The sequence below is a fragment of the Dreissena polymorpha genome, chromosome 15 (genome assembly GCF_020536995.1).
Source record: "Dreissena polymorpha isolate Duluth1 chromosome 15, UMN_Dpol_1.0, whole genome shotgun sequence".
Lineage (NCBI taxonomy): Eukaryota > Metazoa > Mollusca > Bivalvia > Myida > Dreissenidae > Dreissena > Dreissena polymorpha.
The window spans coordinates 25,359,971-25,378,416 of NC_068369.1; the positions used below are offsets into that span (position 1 = coordinate 25,359,971).

At 33.9% G+C, this 18,446-nt stretch overlaps 1 protein-coding gene and 1 long non-coding RNA gene across 2 annotated transcripts; both read left to right on the forward strand.

Moving 5' to 3' along the window:
- Nucleotides 1-163: 163 nt before the first annotated feature.
- On the forward strand, nt 164-1,984 carry LOC127860522 (uncharacterized). Its single transcript, XR_008039829.1, has 2 exons — nt 164-206; nt 621-1,984. It is a non-coding gene; the product is annotated as an uncharacterized LOC127860522 (long non-coding RNA).
- Nucleotides 1,985-6,879: 4,895 nt separating this feature from the next.
- LOC127860775 (tomoregulin-2-like) lies at nt 6,880-16,454 on the forward strand. Its single transcript, XM_052399052.1, has 5 exons — nt 6,880-7,077; nt 11,032-11,167; nt 13,604-13,861; nt 14,268-14,489; nt 14,705-16,454. Exons 1-5 carry the CDS (start codon nt 7,023-7,025, stop codon nt 14,787-14,789), a joined length of 756 nt encoding a protein of 251 aa, XP_052255012.1. The 5' UTR covers nt 6,880-7,022; the 3' UTR covers nt 14,790-16,454.
- Nucleotides 16,455-18,446: the final 1,992 nt, after the last annotated feature.

Here is an 18,446-nt window from a genome sequence, read left to right on the forward strand (position 1 = left end):
TAACATTAAACATTGTGTTTGAAAGTTAACACTGGGATTATTATACATTAACTTAAGTATAGTATATTAACATTAGTTGTCAATTTTATTGCATTGAAAACATCACTGGATTAAATTAATTTAGATTTTTTAAGTGACACTATATTTTTTTCATGTGATTTCATAGTGTACCAGTCATGAAAGTAGAGGCATTAAGTGTAAAGAATGTAAGTTTTGGATATCTTTAAATTTAGATTTCAAATTGTCTGGAACAAATCTTGAAAATTAAATATTAATAAATTTAACACTTAGATAGCTCTAATTGAAGGTATTGCAGTGCATACAATTAATTTAGAGTTAATAATTAACTTGCATGGATGGAATTCCAGTTCTTAAAACTATACTGACAATACCATCTGACAAAGCAAGTACTGTATAATGTTATTATGTAATATGCAACAAAAGTCATGCATTTGTTGAAACATAATTAGCATCAAATATGTTAAAACTAAGTACCAATGCATAGTACCAATGCATACATAGATTATGTGATATATATGTATTAATTTTTTAACCTTTGAAGATCATAATATGAGAACAAGTCCATTTATACAAATCACACTTTTTATCCATTTTTGCAGCGCTCACAAAGAAGAACGACAAGAGATCACAAGCCGATACCTTAACAAAACTTACAGAGAAACCGATGGGAAATAACTAAGAAAAATAAGAATAAGAAATGAAAAAGTTGACTGTAGAAATTGAAATAATACATTTGGAGAAAAAGATGTGTTTAGTGTCAATACGTGGCCAAGTGCTATAACTCTGACATGTAATATACTAGTAGTAGATTTATTCCCCTTTTTATAATTAAAAGGATCTTATTATTTTTTGTGCAACTACTTCATAACTCTATTATTTCTAAAATAGATAGTCTATATTAGAAATAATAGTTATGGGGCAGTTGCACACAAAATAATAAGATTTTTTTTTAATTCAAAAAGGGGCATACTATTATTTCTATGATAAAAATATGATTCTATCCCTTTTTGTACTTATAAAATTCCAGTCAATATTTGTGTGCTGGAACAAATGTAGGTAAAATATTACATAGGTCATTGTATTATTTTACGGACAGATAAAGAAGATTCTACATTCAAAGAGGAATATTAGTTGAATGCGGTGTCTTGGGACACTTCTTGATATTATTTGCTTACAAGATATCCATCATTGATAATAATAAAATTCTTCATTCAATGAACTGAATGAAATTCCAGAATAATGATAGATACAGTTATGTGAATTTGAAATTAGACATCAACAAATCCTGGCATCATGCTTTCGCCCTGGCCAACTGGCAGTGAACTTGAGTGAAGCTCGTTATTCTGTAGCTGGCATCATACACAGCCTGTTAACATAAAACATGTTATATTACACTAACAAAAATAAGACATATTTTTGTAAATTTTTTCTTAGGTATTTGATAAAATGCTGATAAAAATGTTTCTTATTTTGCTAATGACAAACTGTTAAAATTAACATACAGTTGTTTCATTAAATATTTGTGTTTAAAATAAAGTTGTATCAAATAAAAAGGATTGCATTTAGACTTGCACATAACTGACTGTTAAGCCATACCTGAACGTTGATGGTGGGAACGCCCTTTCGCCCTATGTAGACTTCTACAAGGTTTACTGGCTTCTTGATATGCACATGCGTCCAATCGATGCACCCCAAAGTACTTGTAAAACCTGAAAGTTGATCATTTAAAATTGACCCATTTTTTGGAAAAATTACAATATTAATAAGTAAATAGATATTGATATAAATGGATTATGATCGGTGCATTTATGTGCATTATATTGAATGAAAGTTCTGCCTTATGTCAGAAGTGATGCAATATGCTGATGTGTCTTAACTTGATAATCAAATTTAATGTCATCGTTTTACTATTGATTGAAAATGCAATAATATGTGCATTTGAGAATAAAATATTATTTCTGTTGTTGAGTGTTTTATTAATTTACAAATAAAGTGCATTACAACAATGCACTTGCCATCAACAAATGCATATTCTAAAGCATTTGTCGCAAAAATACATTTTGTATTGGAACTCAATTACAACATAGACAGACACAAGGACAGATGCACATATGGATTCAGGTGTACCCTATATCTTCTTAACAGGGTGTATAATATACACATTAATTATAGCACCTTTTTTAAAATTAATAAACATTAATTTACATTACATTAAAGATCAAGAATTTAAAAATAACTAAATAATCGTCACAATTTATTTTGAAAATGTTTGGAGAAAAAAAAAAGTCCCCGTTGTAATTTCGAACCACCGACTCAAATATAATCACGGGCACCGATGCGCTACCAACTGCGTCATGGCAGTGTAACATTATTCGGCATATACATATCTATAGGTAAATTCCTACATCTATAAATAGATTTGTAATAGTAATGAAATCAAAATTTATGCATAGTAAATGTCTTGTAAACGTTTTCTAATAGTTTTCCCTATTTAGAAAATATCCATTATTATAGTTTATGATACATGCAAATTATATGTTATTACTTTTTCATTCAAACAACAAGTATTATCCATAAAATTAGTGCATGTTCACGTTCATTAAGTTTGGAGATTATTTTCACAAAAGACAACAAACAAACGCGGACAATTATGAATTTGACAGTTGTTTACAATAAATAAGAACAATTGCAAAATGCACACATCGCAAATGACTCACGTATCAGCGATCGCACCAAGTTCTTGTTTTGCACGAACGGCGTCGTACCAGCTGGAAATTTGACAACTTCAACTCTCTAGCTGTCAAAATATTATTGACCTGTGCACAGGTCTACATAGTTCTGGCTACCATAACTTTAAATGCCGCTTTTTTTTAAATGATTTTTGCCACGTTGCTCGGGAAAGTACACACTGCCAGGGCGACCGGAACTTGCAGAATCCGCATCGTATTGCGGCTCAACTATTCCTTGCAAATATTGCAAAGAAATACGATTCCCGGTCGGGTTAAACGATACCGTTTGTAAAGTTCAATATCCCTATAAATCTCCAAAGGGTTGGTACGATCTAGATACACTCTTTCAATAATAATATTATTATTACGCAAGGAGCTCGTGCGGCGGCCATTTTGTAAAGTAAACGCTCAAACGACGTTACGTCATTATTGTATAGCGTAAGTCTAAACATTGTAGACTTAGCATTTGAGACTTATCTTACTGAGTCTGAGTCTAAAACTAACCATTTTATGTTTCGTGAATTAAGTTTTGTAAGGCTGAGTCTGAGTCAGAAACTGGAGCTGAGTCTAAGATTTGAGACTTACGTACATTGGTGAATACGGCTCCAGAGTTTTGCTGAGAAGAGACTTCCTTTAAAGGACCATTACTATACAAACAGAACATGTTGTACATGTTGCATGCGTGGACTGACACAGGCTTATCTGGGACAACACTGCACAGGCTTATCTGGGACAACACTGCACAGGCTTATCTATGACAACACTGCACAGGCTTATCTGGGACAATACTGCACAGTCTTATCTGGGACAACACTGGATTGGCTTATCTGGGACAACACTGCACAGGCGTATCTGGGACAACACTGCACAGACGTATCTGGGACAACACTGCACAGGCTTATCTGGGACAACACTGCACAGGCTTTTCTGGGACAACACTGCACAGGCTTATCTGGGACAACACTGCACAGGCTTATCTGGGACACCACTGCACAGGCTTATCTGGGACAACACTGCACAGGCTCATCTGGGACAACACTGCACAGGCTTATCTGGGACAACACTTTACGCACACACATTAAACTCCGTTTAACTATTTAGATTTGGTTCTGGTTAACTGAAGTTACTCCTGTGAAAGAAATTCATCGATTTTTTTTTTAAATGTTCACACCGATTGCATTTCATTTTATTGTCATTTTATTGCCTATAACTCATGCATTACTTATAACCAATGAACAATATTGCAATTGTTTATTTCCATATGAAATAAAACGAAGTAACATCCCTTAGTATCGCATGGTAAAAGATTCAGACTATTTACTGCACACAAATGTATTGAGTTATTTAAAAATGGAATTTATTTTTAATTATGGCGTTTATTCGACCAATAAAACCGTTTGTTCTGTCTGATGCGTTTTCAATACAGATTAAAGTCCGCCGGGTCTAATTCCTCCTTACCAGAATTCAGAATCGTTGTTTAATAAACGATAGACAACGATTAGTAGAACATAATAATATGAATAGACGACGGTAAAGAAAATTATACATAATACTACTTGAAAGTAAACATATTTCAAGTGATCTTGACATTGGATATGTTCGATCATACACGGACTTAACTCCAGAAATATCCGAAATATTAAAATTTTTAACAACGATAAGACAACAAACATATAATTTGAAATTTCTCAAAACATAGAGCAATTGAGGACATTGGTACGTAGCATATTTCAAATGACGTGAACAATACCTGACGAATATTAGAACAATCAAATTCCGCACACTTTATCAGGATAGCAATAATTACCAAGTGTAAGTTACTACTTGTTTTCACAATACATGGCATTACATGCACTTTAGCACAAACAATTGTTTAAGAAGAGGTAATCACTCGGAATAAAAAAGCAATGGTAAAAACTTGGGTTTAAAGGCTTGCACTGTCTACCGCATGGCAAAGAAGTTTTCATAAAACATACTTATAAAAAATATATAAAAGCTTGCTGCATTTCAATTTCATACAAAGGCAATAATAAAACAAAAGCCAACAATAATAAACATGTAATCGGTCTGCGTGTAATTAGAGCACTGGAGCACTAATGTAAGACAAATGTGTCAAATGAGTTCATAATTCAAATATGGAACATGTAACATGTTATCTAAACTGTTGATCCAAGGATGTTAAAGATAGAATGATGCTACTTTTATTTGATTAATAGATCCCGTTTACGCAAGTGTATACGTCATTACCCTTAGTAAGCGAGCAAAACTAATGCTGTTCCTATCCTAGTTAAGCTTAACAAGGTGCATACAAACATTGGTTCCTATGCTACTGTTATTTGGTTAACTTCAAAGCATATGTCAAACACGGAGCAATTTCAGTTTTGCCTTATTTAAAACCATATATATTAGATAGGGGCTTGATCCGTTAAGTCCAACCCTTCCATACTGAAACCATCAGTTATTTGGAGAAAAAAAAACCATTTAACGGCCTATAAATCACATAGAAGCCAATTAGTTACTCGACAACAAACTTATATACAAATGTTAAGCGATGTATCATAGGCGATATTTTAAATAATGCTTCATGGAGGAAAATGTTCAGCTATCATAGATCTAATGTGTCTTCGTAAAATTTAACAAAAAAGATCAATATTATGTTAAATATATAGTCACGTTCATCGCTTACATAGACATTTTTTATAAAAGTCAAATATTGACAAAAATAGTGATACGAGTTATGCATAAAAATCTTTAAGATGCTTTTCATGTATACAACGTTTTGAAGTACATGTATATAAAAAACGATGCGGTAAATAGAATTCTGGAAAAGTATTATCTTCATTTTTAAATTATTAAATTATTTAGAAACTTACACGTTGGTGTCTATGAATGAAGTCTTATTAGACAGCATCACTAACAAAAAAGAGAGATATTGGTGTCTCTGAGTGCTGTTGTATGAGACCGGAACACACAGAAGAACAGAGATGCGTTTGTGTCTATGCATTAAATGTATGAGACAACAACACTAAATAGCCCCATAAACACTTAAAATCAACGATTATTTCGCAAAATATTTCGTAAAATTAAGTTTCACCCATAAACAAATCAGTGTTCCTTATAGCATTAGCGAAAATTTTAACAAGATGTGGTCTGATAACACAGATTTAACGACATACACAATGCTCGTTTTAATGGTTTTTACGACAATATATTTCATATGAATTTCCGCGACGATATCCGAACTTTTACGAGGGAACGCGAGATTGGCTTCGGGAAGCGTCGTAAGCATGATGCGAAATACACATCAATGTTATTGTAAGACTACTTAAAGGGGCCTTTTCACAGATTTTGGCAAGTTTTGAAGTTTGTCATTAAATGCTTCATATTGATAAATGTAAACATTGGATATAAAAAGCTCCAGTACAAAATCAAGAATAAAATAAAGAAAAAACAAAAAAGGTAACCCTCAGCAGGGCTCGACCCCTGGAGTCCTGGAGTAAAAAGTCTACGATTTAGACCACTCGGCTATCCTTCCGGATACAATACTTGACGTATTTTATACTTTATATACGCAATCCTCGTAGTTTCACAAAATATAACGATAACAACAGAGCTCTCCAAATTATTAATTCGTTTCGCGTTGCAACGCTTTATAATTTTCGGATTTTTAAATCGTCAAAAGATGCATATAACGGCTATTTTAGAGCATGGTAAATGTTCAGTATTACTGTTTCTTCACTAATATCATAACGCAAACGAAAATTTGCGAATCTGAAACAACTTTTTGCAATTTTGTGAATTTACCCAAACGTGAAAAGGCCCCTTTAATCAAACTTACACTACAGAACACAACCCACAACAGTGATAGTTCATGGCATGTAACCTATTGCTTATGCAATTAATTGAGCACATAACTGCACAAACAATAAAATTAAATAATTATTAAAATTAACAATAATAAGCTTAGCAGTTCTTTATTCCAATTTTCATATTCTATATTTAAAAATGATAGGACAGTTATCAGTCTCTATGTTTTTCTCAACTTTGTATGTATATTAGTTATGAGCTAAATATTGAGCATCTGTGTAAGGATAAATGTTCCTTTAATTAACAGTGTCTGCATCATAGTCGAAGGAGCTTCTCCATGCTAGGACATTGCGTTTTCGCTGACCTCATTGATAAGAATTTCGACAACATTGTAGTATTAAACCGAGTAACATTCAAAGTCTATCAAAGAGTTGAAACTTTCATTCCGCGCACTTGTGTACGGTCATGGATTTTGAGAGGCGTTCAGTCCTTCTATTGTGTTCGGTGCCTTTAATACTCGGTGAGTAGTTTACATAAATTGTATGTAACTGTGTGATCGGCAATAAAAATATGTCAGATCGATAATATTAATATCATACTTTTGTCTTGAATTACCATTTATTTCTATTAACAAAATATAGCATTTCTGTTTTCGTGCTCAAAGATAAGAACTGACGCAATTTGTAATCAACTTTATAAAATGATTTAAAACTAAATAAGGTAAAAGAGAACATTTGTTGTGATGTGATGACGCTCTACGCCACTTTATATGTTTTCATCATCGATATATTATTGTATCACTTTTAAGTTATGTCTTACTATTTATTTAATTTAATATGTTCGTATGTGTGAATATTTGCTTGCATGTGCATATTGATTAGTGTCAGCATAAGATGTTATAATGCTATGCAAAGTCAGTTTAAAACAAATTGCTGTTTTTTTCTGTATTGTTTTCTGTAATTACATAGTGCGCCGATTCTCAATTGGCGTAAAAAACATTCCAATGTGATAACCTCAGACCGAACTTACGTTGGTGTATCTGTGCATGTCGTGTAATTGATATGTTATCGAAAATGTACTGGATCGAATGGGAGGTTTTGCATGCATTTGAACTGGTTTGAATCTTCTATACTCTTAATTGGTCTATCCAAGACGGCGCCCATGAATGTATGTTGATTTATTTTGTATGTATTGCACAGCGAATTTGTCACTTGCTTTTTATAAAAGACTTGGGGAAGTTGTTTTTCTCTTATGATATGTTATCATATATTTAACAAGTAAACAATATAAGAAGTAAAACTGAATGTCCATTATAAGCCACAGAACAATTAAATGATTAGAAGCTTAAATAAGTAGAATTTTCTGAGACCTTTATGATAAACAACGTTACGGTCTGGTTTTCACTTGAAAAATTGATAAACGAAATTTTCGAAAGCACGAAGATTGTGACTGCATTGTTCCTAAATGAGGCGAGATGATAACAAAACCAAACGACTGACGTCATCAATGAGCATGCTTTCTTATATTTCATATAGCAGTATTCTTAATAGTGACAGGTTCACTACAATTCCAAACTAGAACGTTAACAAAATCACTTGGTATGGTTGTTGCATGTATATCGCGAACTTTACGTGTGATATCAATAACTTTATCATCCATGCTACCAGAAACGACAACAACTTATTCACAACATGATTGCATTAACCTATTTAACTTTTCTTACATTTGCACTCCAAGTGAAACGTATTAAAATGTCTGCCAAAGCAATACAATTTGTGTTTACTCTAAAATCTTTGATTGTATTCTCAACATTTATCTTCATTCTTATAACTTCATACTGCTATTCTTAATACCTTCCAATTTATTGTATTTATATAAAATGATCCATTTTAGCAAATCATGCCTCACGTGTTAATTCAACGTGTAGTGTTGCAGTCTCATACCGCACGAAGTATTTTAACCCATTTATGCCCAGTGGACTCTCCCATCTTTCTAAATTGGATCAATTTATTTCCAAAATTAGGGATGTCTAGTATATTTATTTCTATATTTAGAATATTTTTTACAGAAATGCTTTTAAGCAAACAGCGCAGACCCTGATGAGATGCCGCATCATGCGGCGTCTCATCTGGGTCTACGCTGTTTGCCAAGGCCTTTTTTTCTAGACGTTAGGCATAAATGGGTTAAACACCATGTGTTCATTCGAGTTCTAGTGCTGATGTCTTTGACAGATTGCATTAACAACCACACATAACATTATATTAATTTCATTTATTACTGCAACATATGTTGCCTATTAAATTCTGGTGATCCACTGTTATAAAGCATTAAAGATGACTTAAAAAACCTGTGCCCATTTACGTTCTTGTTAGCGTTTCTTTCTCATAAAACTGGAATTAGTTATGCTCTCATGATGCTTGCTCATACATCATAAATACATATTCATTATCGGGTACCTCGTTCTGTTCTAATCGAACTAGTCGGGTCAATATATTAAAAATACGCTATCAACCCCCAAACAATTGCTACAAAAGTATTTTAATTGCTCTTGGTAGGGTTGGAGGTTTTACAACACATGAAAAGATTACCAAAATCGAACGTCTGGGAAGGTGTTTTTGTAAAGATTGTGTCGAAGATGGCCACCAAAACCTATTAATGATGATTTATATGTGACTATCCCATCATATTGATAATTATTGTGTCTATACTTAGGACTCGGGGGCAAATACCACATGAAGATAATTAAAACATATTTTAGTCTATTACGCAACATAGAAATTCAACATCGCGTCTAAATGGCCTCTAACACAATGGCTAAAAGTGCATAAATACTGACTTGACAAAGTGGGTCATTTTACGGCAAGTCCAATATGTTATTCAACATTGCACTATCATGCGACAAACGTTTCGGTGTAATTTGAACGGAAAATAAGACCATCTACTTCATCTATGAAGTGAACAAACAATCAAAGGAACATAAAGTGTATACAATTACAATTTTAAAAGAACATTTAATAGACGAAGTGTGCAATTAGTTGCTCTTTGATCATGCTTACTCTGGTTGTGATTCAACTTCAGGGATTTTCGGCATCGGAAAAAGTCAGTATTTCGGAAATTAATAAGACCAGTCCTTATCATGTGCTAGTCCATTCTCCTTCCAAACAAGTCTCAAGAGGAAATATCAAATCTTTGCAACTGCGTGGTGTGGAGCTGTATGGGGCAAGCCAAACATTCGCCAGTCTTTAGCGACTTCCACCAACATCGCATGCAGCGGTATTCCATAGCCAACGTGTATCCTATCAAACCATGGTATGGATAGGGAAAGCAAATACTATGAAACCGACAGAATGGGGATGAAAACAAGACAAGGACCAGTTATTTCCAGTCATGACACAAAGCAATGTTGCGCCTGAAGAACAATTGCAAATCTTCCATTGTAACGGTTCTGTAAGATGTAAATCTTCTCGTTGCAGCTGCAGACGCTATAAACTCCCCTGCACGAAAACTGTGATTATCACAAGAGGTCGGTACTGAGAAGAAGACAATTTAACCCTCTTAGAAAAATGCTTAAGGTGATCGTAGGTGATAGTGGACAGTCTAATGTCATAAATTGGATTTCGTGATTATTCAACTTCTTTGTGATATCCACAAATCATTCAAAGGGTTCCTTGTCTCCCAAACTATGGTATTGACATAACAATCATTACAATTCAGTAAAAACTTATGGTCTTGTTGTCCCTCGTATTGTGTCGGTGGCCATTTTTGACGCCATGTTGTATTTTTTTGCGATGAACTTCTACTATGTCTGATGATCTCAATGTGTTATTTGCCCATTGAAACCTTTGTTATGACACCACACAACATTAAATTGGATCAAAGTGGAGAGTTATTTAGTTATTATCAGTAAAAGGTAAGGGCGGCCATCTTAAAAAAAAACACTTTCCGGAGGTCCGATTTTTGCAAACTTTCGATATGTTATAAAGTATCTTCTGTCCTACCAGGATCATTTAGAATACATTTTTGTAGCAATTTGTTTGGAAAGTGTATATTGACCCGACTACATCCTCTCGTACAATAAACAACCACACACAACATTCGTTCAGTTCTAGTATTGGGTACACCATGAAACATACCCAATATTTGCTCTATAATATTGTTCGAGTGTCATTTTACATACGCCATGAATAGTCACCAACATCTTTCTATTCTTGTTAAAGTTTTGCTGTCACATACAACATTATGCATAGACACTAATATCTGTCCAATCTTAGTCTATTGTTACTGTCTCATAAAACACCAATCATATGCACAAGCATGTCTGTATTCACGTTCTGGTATGATGTTTCTCACAAAACAGACATTGTAACGAACATATATTTTTTCAGTCTGGATGTCTCAGGCCACAAGCATGCCTGTATTCACGTTTTTGTATGATGTTTCACACAGACATTGTAACGAACATATATTTTTTCAGTTTGGATGCATCAGACCACATGCATGCCTTTATCTGACCAATGCGCCCAAATCAACTTGATAGACTGTAACAAGACTTACAAACCGGAGGGCAACGAATCCGTGTGTTGCTCCGATATGATCGTCTATGACAATCTGTAAGGAATACAATCAATGGCTTCTTTTAGTTTTTTTGAAATCGCGCTTGTGTTTATGCAAGCAATTTGTAAATACTTAGCAATTATAGTCGGATGACATATTACGAACATGATAGGGATAATTTTATAAATAAACTTGGCTCCGCACATGAAGGAAATTAGTAAGCCACTCTTAAATATATATTTAAGTTTACAGTATATTAATTTGATTTGGTATTTGACAACCATCAGAGGTACTGTGTAAATATAGATTAAACTTATTGTAAATCCATCTCTACCGCTCGATCCCAATGTTTCTACATTATATCATAACAAATGACATTTTAAAAGGATTTTACCCACAGCTACAGTTTGCCTGGTAGAAATGACATAATTATTACAAATATGGATTGGCTTTTAACAATAACAAAGTAATTGTGTTAAAAGGAACTAAAGACTTTTTTCAAAATGATTTGAAAGTATCGTATTTTTATTGACTTCGAAACGCTTTATATCTGAAAAGTTTATTTGAGCATTTTTAAATATAATTTTAAAATACATATTTAAAAGCATGATACGTATTTGTAGTGGACCCGTATGAAAAAAGTCCCTTTTGAGCACTTAACTTTGTTAAAATATTTGTCATAACATTGAAACCTTTTTGCTAAGAGTTACGACGACCCAGGATGACACTTGAAGATGTTCTCTATGACTTTGTCCATGAAACATGCTTTCATATATCGCATGATGGCACATTACTTAACAGAAGTATCGATACTGCTGTCAAGTTACTCGTTTGCTTGTCTGTGATTAACATAGCATTACATTAATTAATGTTTGCAAAACTCCGGTTTCCAGTAAGTAAGGGTAAGATACAACGGACTAAGCCACGAACTAAAAGCATGGTTTTAAATATCGTACAATAGACACGATTCACTATTTTACATTCGTTTTGTTTGTCACAAATAACTGTAGCAAAAGTAAAATGAATCGCTTAATCACTGTTTGTTTGCACTTTGTAAAGCTTAACTAGGATTTGGAATAACATAAGATTTGCTCGCCTAATATGGTATTGACGTATGTATACACGTACGTAAAACGTACCTAATTATCAAATGAATATGTTAAAGTGATATGCGCATTTTTTCACTGTTGAATTGAGCTGAAAAGAATCAACAGGTCAAAAGAGTTAGTTAAAAAATGGAAACTGATCAATTATCTGCAACTCATCTTGCTACCAGTTGTTTATAAAAAAATATATATTATATTCGATATTTTACATGACTGTTCAGTCCTCTAAGCCGAGCGGAATTGTCTTTTTATTAGGATCGGAGTTAGTGTTCGGGTGTCGTACGAACGAATCTGCACTAAAAATTAATTGAGATTCACATCGTACATGCATGATAAGTTGTCAAACGAACCTACGGTTGATATTCAAATGCATTATTTTTCTCTTCCGTGATATTGTTTTATTATGTGTATGCTGCATTTACAATATAAGTGTATATGGAGTGAAAACACCAAAAATAAACAAAGGATGCGATGAACACCTATAAACATAGCATATACCGTTAGATGCGCATAATATCACTTTCATGTTTTGTGAAAACTTCTGTGCCATGTGTGATGCTGGGCTAGCAGTAATATCCTTGTTCTTAATATAGCTCCTTTTGGGCGATTACACCTGTTGCATGGTCCTGTTTACCAAACAATTGGTAACTTGCCTTACTAAAAGACCGGCGCATCGTTTCAATAATTTTTTTCCTAAAAATGTTTGCGGAATTTCAGTGTTTGTATATCTGCCGGGTATTGGTTACGCCAAGTGGCATGCGTTAATTTAAATTTTCGTAACTGCTTAATGTTTTGAGATGTTTTATAATATATGTTAGTTGTCCTATTTTAAATGGTAACGCACTTGTTATTGCGGAAGTTAAGTCTGGGTACGATCGCACCAATACAATTTCAATGATCACTAGATATATGTTGTATTCCTAGTAGTAGTCTTTAAGATTTTCTTCACAGTCGTATGTTCCAAACATTACTTTTAATTTATCATTGTCTATTATTATTAAACAACAATTCAAAGTTCTGATAAGTAAGAATTGAACCAGGTTGACTTTAACCTAAATTGTTTAAAAACCGCATCATATACGACAAAGAAGAGTTTATTGGTCAATTAGAAACGATATTATAAAATGCAAACAATAAATGGGTAGTTTAAAGTTTGACTATGCTATGCTAAGGTTTCTTACTTTCTTTTTGGCTTGTTTACGGAAACAAAACAACGACAGTCTTGCTCGTTGTTTATAAAAAAAAATCATGCTAGAAGAATCATAAGCAGTCAATTAAAAAACATACCTCGGTGTAAAAAATGAAAAAAATCTACGAAGAACATGTACTTTTACAAAAGGAACGTCAAAAACAAATTCAAACAAATCTGTATTTACTTATTTGCAGGTGCTTCTTTGCTAAGGCAAAGTGTGTTAACCTGTCACTCACCATATTACATCCTGGCCAATGCATTTCCACAACCGTCAACCCAGTCAATACAACATCCAATTCAACGACAGCATCTACGGCGTCCCCTACCGCTTCCAATTCCACAGCCCCTGATGACATCATACACGAGCAGTTTTGTCTACTGAAGGACCAGATTCACTGCCCGGATACTCTGGATCCCGTTTGTGGAACGAATGGGAAGTTCTATCAGAATGAGTAAGTCGTAATGTGTGGTCAAGTCATGGTAAATAAGAACAATATTATATGGCAGGTCTCCTTTATAAGTTACGGTTTACTTTTTGCAGATATGTGTTACTTATGTGTAGAATATTTGCTTTAACAACCTGTTATTAGTGTACTTATTAATACAAGTTGTGTTAAAATTAAATCGGTGATAAAAAGACAATATGAATTGCAATCAGACATAGTAGAACATTTTACAATCATGTATAATCTGCATAATTATATTAATACCTATGTTGTTTTAAATGATGTTTGGTTAGCGTCACATTGCTTGGATGTTGGTCTTTAACCGTAATTGAAGGACAATTTACTTTAATAAGGTTTCCCTCCTGCTAATGTATTTGAAAATTCACGTTGTTTATATTGTATTTCCTATCAGTTGTGAATTTGCGAAGGCCAAATGCAACCAAAGCAGCCTCGGCGCAATAGCAGACATGACGATTTGCAAGTCCCAGACAACTCGGCAGATTCGGTCTGTGGCGAACGAAAGGGACGTAGACATTATACGTGAACAATTCTGCATCAACAAGGACCAAATTACTTGTCCAGATACTTTACTTCACTTAATATGCGGGAGCGATGGTTTATTTTACATGAACGAGTAAGTGTGTACTATACCAAGAACACATTTTTTTCTTAAAATCATTATATAAAACAATAGAATGAATAGTAAATATACATAATATATGTCGCCATCAAAGAATTGCGTACACATAGATTAGCAATAATTAATAAGATTCAATGATAATGATCTAAACAAACAGGTATCTATTCAATCAATTCAACGAAATTTATTGAAATGTTCTCATTTTGCAGATGCGAGTTTGCTAAGGCTGAATGTGAGAACAGGAATCTACGTTTGTACAGCAGCTTAAGCTTCTGTTCCAGAAGATTGGGTTGAGTGAACGGCAGAAGAAAACATTTTTTTTTAATTTAAGTGCTCGGTTCAGCATAAATATTGGAATACACAGACGTTAAGATACAGCCAAGTGAAAAATATTATTCTCACAACGTTATAAATGGAAAAAAGTGTAGTGTATTGGGGCTGATTTGTTCTTAAACGTTTTTGCATGTTAGCGGGTTTGAAGAAGGTCACCAGCAAGCAAACGCGAGAGAACGGCACATAGACCCGTAAAAACGAAAACATGTGTACAGAAAGGATAATTATAACATGCGTCGTTCTGCATGGCCTATTCTTCGTTCTGGCGTGATGTCGAGTTGAAGACTTATAGTCCGCCACTTTCAATCCGATAGAACGACAAAAATGCTCTTTTGTGTCGGTCGAGCGTGTGCTTATGTGGACCATCTTCTAACCCGTGAATATGCCAAAACGACATGGCAGATATCAAACACCATAGTAGAGTTTTTATAGATAAGTACACATTAAAATGTGTGTCAGTTGGTGCAAATAAAGTACCTCCTATTGATGATAAGATTTCCCAGCTCTTCGTGCAATTGGAGTTTCACGTTGTTAATGTATTATGTTGTCATGACAGTACAGTGCGGCTAATATTCCTACAACATGCTCTTGCATCAGATGTTCAAACAGATGTTCTGCATTATTGATCAGAGTTCGCGAGTGCATTGACCTAACCTATATATGCGTCGTGTTCTGAGAAAACTGGGCATAATGCATGTTCGTAAAGTGTCGTCCCAGATTAGCATGTGCAGTCCGCAGAGGCTAATCAGGGACGAAACTTTCCGCCTAAATTGGATTTTTGCTAAGAAGAGACTTTATTTAAACGAAAAATGTCATAAAAGCGGAAAGTGTCGTCCTTGATTAGCCTGTGCGGACTGCACAGGCTAATCTGGGACAACACTTTACGCACATGCATTAGCCCAGTTTTCTCAAAACGCGACTCATACAATTAGGTACTACATGAAACTAAATTTACAGAACCATAGCTTGTGAAACTGCAATTTACATAAAAAAAGATAAATGTAAAGTTATTGAAGACTTCGATACATTTTAATCTCTGTGTAAAAGCATGTTATTTATTCCGAGTGCCGTTGAGATTATTTATAAATGTGAATATATTTGTAAGTGGGGTGAAAAGGATGCATGCATGTATTGGTGCAAAATTGTATTGCTATTTACCATATGTTAAATTGTGATTTTGTCTGTAATTTTCATAAATGTTAACTGTGAATGCAGTTTTAGTTATGAAAAAGGTGTTCGTAATCGGTGTAGTCGGTTAGTAATTTTTGGTGACACTTTTGGTACATTTGTTTAAATATTGTGTAATAATTTGGACAATTAGAACACGCTAACATGTTATCAACAGAGCCACACAGTCGTGACGAATTCAAATTAATTTGGGATCTTCGTGAGTATTTATGTTGAAAATGGAAGCTAATAATTAAAATTAAGATACTATGAAAAGACAAAATACATATACACATAAAAGTCAAAAACCGATTTCACAGTCCCTTTTAAATTACTACAATTGTATTATCATATGGTACCATTAAAATACAATGTATATTAAATTAAATTTATTAAACATTCACTGATCATTTTTATGTGTTGGTTTAAGTTTGCAAAAATAAAATGTTGTTAAAACAATTCGTGTTAACCCGCTTTAAATATTCCAAACGGTAAAACATCAAATCCTTAACGAGACTATATGCAGTACGATCTTCTTTCGCAAAAGTATTGCACGGACAAAAAACTGTTTTAAAGATTGTAAAGAAACCGATGCAATACGAATTGCCAGTTGTTTATCTATGTGGCCCAGGCCTGTATGACAATATACAAATAACTGAAACCATCAACATGACAGAAAGCCATGTACATATCAAATGGTTGAAAATTAAAAAGCAAAGTGTTTACGCAAATGCGTTAAGTCCAGTTTGCAAAGAATGAGGCTAATATTTCCTCCGACTTAATTACATTGTACAATGCATTTGTTGTCAGTCATTAATATTTTGGAAGAAAAATCCTACAAAATGAATTATTTACGGTTTTTATTCTCTTTAAACATGTATTCTTATTCGTATTATGGTGTATGTCATGGCAAATATACACAAATTTGTTTGAAATAAATATGTTTAAACCAAGCATTAAAAAACAAAAGAACTTCATTTTATATTTTAACGCACGCAGCAGTCCATTCAATGTGTGAAATGTAAATGCTGAACAAACACCCAAAACCTTACATAATACAAATTACCAACTATCACAACCAGAGGAATTCTTAACACGCAAGTGAGTCTTTAAATAATGCAACAAAAAATGACATACTGACGATTTCCTTCCAGACAGATACTAGTAGGATGAGAAAAGAGCTTAGTTGCACTTATGAATTTTTGGCGCGTTGTGATGCGTAATCGTAGTAAACTTTTGGAGACAAACACGGAATAAATCATGCAGATTTGTTAAATTGAATGGATGGGTGAACTGTTTTTATTTTGCAACGCAAAACTCGGTACAACGACTTATAGAATCATTGATTTATACACTTCAATGAACGTGTGATAAAATATATTAAGCGCGATTAAAAAATTCCGAAATGGAGTATACTTAATTTAAGTAACATCTTGTATAACAAAAAGGCTTGTAAGAGGTGATGTAATTAAACGACTGTGTGTAAGCACAATTGTTGTGTGTTGTGCCTCATTCAGCATAATCTACCAAAAACCACTTATAAAAAATATTTTTAAGAAAGAAATGGTGATAACACTCAGGTGTAAAACGAGATTTGTGTGACCTTGACCTTGCCAATATGGACATAGGTCTTGAATGTTCCTCGCTGAATGATATAATCCTAACAATGTAGTGCATATTTATTGACATTTGGTACATTGGACCTCATTGTACGACCTTGAACCTAGAAAACTGAATCTTACCCATGGTACACAGCCTGATAAAGGAGAGCCAAGTTAAAAGGTTATTACAGAATATATTGATGCATAGTGAAGTAATGGCTCAATTATGAATAAGTCATCAAATATAATATCTTTGACCGCAATGTGTGACCTTTTCCTTAACTTAAGGGTTTTATGTCTTGCATTTGTTTAGCCCCAGATGATAGAGAATAGCTGTGGTATGTCTCATGGCTGTGGCTCTTAGCCCCAGATGATAGAGAATAGCTGTGGTATGTCTCATGGCTGTGGCTCTTTGCCCCAGATGGTAGAGAATAGCTGTGGTATGTCTCATGGCTGTGGCTCTTTGCCCCAGATGATAGAGAATAGCTGTGGTATGTCTCATGGTTGTGGCTCTTAGCCCCAGATGATAGAGAATAGCTGTGGTATGTCTCATGGCTGTGGCTCTTAGCCCCAGATGATAGAGAATAGCTGTGGTATGTCTCATGGCTGTGGCTCATATATTATTGTAGATACAGCTCAAAATAGAAAAAAACTATTTAAAAGGGTATTGTCAAGTCAAAAAGGGCCATAACTCGATTGTTGACAAAAAGATTCACAATATGCTTTGCATCATCCTCTTATCCATATATACAATCATTTAAGGTTTTAGTGAAATATGCCTACACAGTTCCAAGATGTGGCTTCAGACACAAAAGTGCGCGTATTTTCAAGTAAAAAAGGTTGCGACTTT

Coding starts and splice junctions, on each gene's coding strand:
- LOC127860775 (XM_052399052.1), top strand. CDS start 7,023: ATGGATTTTGAGAGGCGTTCAGTCCTTCTATTGTGTTCGGTGCCTTTA. Junction 13,862..14,267: donor GGGAAGTTCTATCAGAATGA/GTAAGTCGTAAT, acceptor ATTTCCTATCAG/TTGTGAATTTGCGAAGGCCA. Junction 14,490..14,704: donor GGTTTATTTTACATGAACGA/GTAAGTGTGTAC, acceptor CTCATTTTGCAG/ATGCGAGTTTGCTAAGGCTG.